The sequence below is a fragment of the Panicum virgatum genome, chromosome 5N (assembly GCF_016808335.1).
Source record: "Panicum virgatum strain AP13 chromosome 5N, P.virgatum_v5, whole genome shotgun sequence".
NCBI lineage: Eukaryota > Viridiplantae > Streptophyta > Magnoliopsida > Poales > Poaceae > Panicum > Panicum virgatum.
In genome coordinates this window covers 26,453,187-26,457,565 of record NC_053149.1, presented here as the reverse complement: position 1 = coordinate 26,457,565, position 4,379 = coordinate 26,453,187, and the positions used below count along the sequence as shown (strand labels likewise).

Sequence of the window (4,379 nt, the reverse complement as noted above, 5' to 3'; positions counted from 1 at the left end):
AAACCGGTGAGTGCTGCAAACTGATTCCAGTGTAGGAGATGGGCTAGATCTTAGGGATTAGAGTTATACAAGGTCGGGATTGCCGGTTTTTATGGGTTTTTGCTTCTCCTGTGCACAGCAGCGACATGGATGTGTTCGGAACTCTCCCAGTTAGGTTTCATTTCAACGGGGAGTTCATAAAGTCTGGGTCTGATCTGCAGTATTGTGGTGGAAATGTTGCAATGGCATACATAGATCGAGATAAAGTTTTACTTCCAGAGCTTGTAGGTCATTTGAAAGATCATTGTGTAGTACTCGATGGAACCCTTTTGCACTGGCTTGTACCTGGGAAGGAGCTTAAGTCTGGTTTGCGAGCTATTGTGGATGACAATACTTGCATTGAGATGACAAATAGCACAGAAGAATGTTTGCGTTGCAGATGTATTTGTTGTGGCCCCAGCTACACATGATAAATCTGAATCAGGCTCAGAAGAAGATAGTGATTATGAAGCTGAATTAGGCTGTGATACAGGCTCAGAAGAAGAAGGCAGCATGGAGGAAGAGGCAGTGCCTAAAGATGTTGACATGGGAGCTGGTTCAGCAGCTGTGAAGCGATTAAATACTGAAAGCAGAGAGAAAATTGATAAGCAGATTCAGTTTGTCAAGGAGTTTTATAGCCCTAGCAAGGGTAAGGCAAAAGTTTGTGATAGTGGACCTATGATTGGTGACAAGTCTAGCTCTGACAGTGAGTACTTGCCTGGAGATAGCTGCACATCAGGTGAGGATGATGAGGCCAAAGAGATTCTCAGGAATTTTAAGGTGTTCAAGAAGAAGGTTAGATCAGGTAGAGCTGCAGAGTTAGATGATGTGTTTGTTGATGGACCCAAGACTCAAGTTGGTGACTGCAGTGTGATAGAAGATGATGGTCATGCCACTCCTTATGCTGATAGTAGTGATGATGAGAATGAGTCATTTGATGATGAGGGGGAAAGAAGAGCTAGCCAGTACCAAAGGTTTAGCAAAAAGGATGCAGTACCTAAATTTGCTTTGGGGATGAAGTTCAATGGCAAGAAACAATTCAAGAAAGCCATAATCAAATATGGGTTAGCTGAGAGAAAGGTGATTAAGTTTGTCAAAGATGAAGGTGACAGGGTTAGGGTAAAGTGTGATTGGCCCACATGCAGTTGGCATTGTTTGTTGTCAACACACTCAAACACTAATAGCTGGCAGATAGCAACCTTAAAAAATGAGCACATCTGCCCACCTAGAAGGGACAACCGTCTGGTAACTGCAAGAAGAATAGCAGAAAAGTATGAGAAGATGATCATGGCTAACCCAAGTTGGAGGCTTGATAGTATGAAGAGTACTGTGCAGGAAGAAATGTTTGCAGATGTGACTATACCAAAATTGAAGAGGGCCAAAGGAATGGTTATGCAGAAGTTGTTCGATGCCACAAAGGGGCAATATCAGAGGTTGTTTGACTACCAACTTGAGCTGCTTAGGAGTAACCCGGGGAGCACAGTTATAGTTCAGTTAACTGATGAGGTTTCCTGCATATTCAATAGGATGTATATATGTCTTGATGCATGCAAAAGAGGATTTGTTAATGGCTGTAGGAGAGTTGTTGGTCTGGATGGATGTTTCTTCAAAGGATCCACAAATGGTGAACTTCTTTGTGCTGTGGGCAGGGATGCCAACAACTACATGTATCCCCTTGCTTGGGCAGTGGTTGAGAAAGAGAACAATGACACATGGGATTGGTTCTGTGACATATTATTTAGAGATATACATGTTGGTTCAGGAGATGGATGGGTTTTCATCAGTGATCAACAGAAGGGCATTCTAAATGCTGTTGAGAAATGGGCACCAAATGCTGAGCATAGAAACTATGCTAGACACATATATGCCAACTGGAAGAAAAAGTTTAAAAAGGAGTGGCAGAAGAAATGGTGGAGATGTGCCAAGGCCCCATGCCCAATGCTGTTCAACTTGGCTAGGGCAAAACTTGCACAGGCAACTAGAGAGGGAGCACAAGCAGTACTTAATATAGACCCAAGTCACTGGAGCAGGGCATGGTTCAAAATAGGGTCCAACTGTGACTTTGTGGATAATAATTTATGTGAGTCTTTCAACAAATGGATTGTGGAAGCCAGGTTCTTTCCAATTATTACCATGCTTGAGACCATAAGGAGGAAGGTAATGGTTAGGATCCAAGAAAATAGTACCAAGGTGGAAAGGTGGGGTACTATGATCTGTCCCAACATCTTGAAGAAAGTCAATGCATATATCACTCAGTCTGGATTTTGTCATGCAGTTTGCAATGGTGCTGAGTGCTTTGAAGTGGTGCACTGGGACCACAGATTCACAGTGAATTTGTTGGAGAAAACCTATTCTTGTAGGTACTGGCAATTATCAGGTCTCCCATGTCCTCATGCAATCAGTTGCATCTGTTTTAGGACAAATTCACTTGAAGAATACATTGCATCATGCTATTCAGTATCAGAGTTCAAGAAAACATACAGTCACTACCTTCAACCATTAGAGGGAATGCATAGCTGGCCCATCTCAGATAGACCGAAGCCTATAGCTCCACCATATGTCAGGTGCAGCTCCAGCATCAGGTCCAAGTGCCAAGCTCATCATGTCAAGTACCAAGTACAGCTCTTCTAGTGTAGCAGGTGGTACAAGCAAAAGGAAAAGGAGTAAGGCTCCATCAAAGTCAAAGGTATGAAAATTGTTTATTTACTTAACAATTTATTTCACTTAACATTTTATTTCAGCCAGTTTACTTAAAAATTGTTGCCTTGCATCAGAAGGCAAAGGTAGATGTTACTAAGACATCAGCCATGGCCAAGGTGTCCACAGCAAGAGGTGGTGATGTTTCTATCAAGCTCCATGCACAAGTTCCCCTATCTCAAGCCAGCTCCAGTGTAACTGTTAATGTATCCTCAGGATCAGCATTTACTAAGGCCAAAGCCCAGGAACCATCAGGGAGGAGAAAGACAACAAAACCTGCCAAGTTCAGTGAATATTTGATGCTACCTCCTGCTGGTACTAAGTAATGCAAGAGTGCAAGCATATTTATGTGTCTCAACTTAGTTCTGTATGAACTTTATGTAATGCCAAAACTGCTGGCTTATTTGTGTTATGTGTGAACTTCATGTAATGCCAAGACTGCTGGCTTATTTGTGTTATGTGTGAACTTCATGTAATGCCAAGACTGTTGGCTTATTTGTGTTGTGTGTGAATTTGATGTACTGCCAAGATTGTTGGCTTACTTATGTTATCTCTGAACTTGATTACTTTGAACAATGCCTTGCATACCATTACTCCACTACATTACATAGAGTCGACACAGACATTACATAGCAATCACTTCCTACAGATTAGAGCTACCATGACAGCAATGCAAACACCAATTACAAGCCTAAGCACAACTCTCTCCTTCTGTAACATTTCCACAGTTGTCTTCAGTTCAGCATTTGCAACTTCTTTTTCAGCTAGCAGCCTGTTCAGATGGCCAATCTGTTCATATTGACCCTGCAGAGCATTCTCAGCAGCATTCTGAGCAGTCGCAAACCCTTCTTCCATCTCCTTCTTCTCCTTCTTTAGTGACCTGACAGCATCGCGCAAATCTCTGAGAAGCTGGGCTATGAATGGAGTCGTCATGTTGTTCTCATACCACCTCCAGAAATCACATCCACCAGCCTAAAATCACAGAACAAATTGATGCAAAACAACTACAAATAGACACTGAAACTACTGGTATATCAACTCACCCGTGCAAAGAAGCACTTTAGGTACCTTCGTCGTGGATTCTCGTCACTCCATGAAATCCACCTTGCCGCCTTGGCTCCGCACTTGCAGTTCACCGCCGGCTCATACTCCAGAGGTCGCTCGTGGTAAGGGATGGGTGAGGAGTAATTCTCGATGTTGTAGCCGCTCCATGCTCGAGAGGAGGTGCTTGAGTTCCTCGAGCTCCTGGATGTCGCCATCAAGGCCGCCGTCACCCCGTGCTCGCCGCCGAGGGCGCCGCCGCCGTGGTGGTCGCCGCCGCCTCTAGGGTTAGGGTTCTGGAGCGGGTGGGCAAATTCTGAGTGGGCCGCGCGGGGTTAAGGAGCCCATTGAAGTGGCTGACTGGGCGACGAAGTCCACGTCGGACGGGTGACGAGGCAAAAACCGCGGTGGATTCGGCTCGGGGGGGGGGGAGAATTTGCCCGGTTTCGTTAGTTCAAGGATGCATTATGTCTGGTTTTGGAGTTCGAGGTTGAAAATCGGACTCTCGGGATAGTTTAGGGTTGAAAATAGGACTTTTCCCTATTTAAAAGATTGTTGGTTCTGATGACGGAGCAGCCAAAAGATTTGCTACGTCCTGAATGTTGAGGCTGATACACTATTTA

General features: G+C 44.3%; 1 protein-coding gene across 1 annotated transcript; it reads left to right on the top strand.

The window, feature by feature from the left end:
- Positions 1-559: 559 nt before the first annotated feature.
- LOC120673379 lies at positions 560-2,853 on the top strand. Its single transcript, XM_039954185.1, has 2 exons — positions 560-1,519; positions 2,707-2,853. The coding sequence occupies exons 1-2, from the start codon at positions 565-567 to the stop codon at positions 2,727-2,729; spliced, it is 978 nt and encodes a 325-aa protein (XP_039810119.1). The 5' UTR covers positions 560-564; the 3' UTR covers positions 2,730-2,853.
- The last annotated feature ends 1,526 nt before the right edge of the window (positions 2,854-4,379 follow it).

Coding starts and splice junctions, on each gene's coding strand:
- LOC120673379 (XM_039954185.1), top strand. CDS start 565: ATGGGAGCTGGTTCAGCAGCTGTGAAGCGATTAAATACTGAAAGCAGA. Junction 1,520..2,706: donor AGTTATAGTTCAGTTAACTG/ATGAGGTTTCCT, acceptor AAAGTCAAAGGT/ATGAAAATTGTTTATTTACT.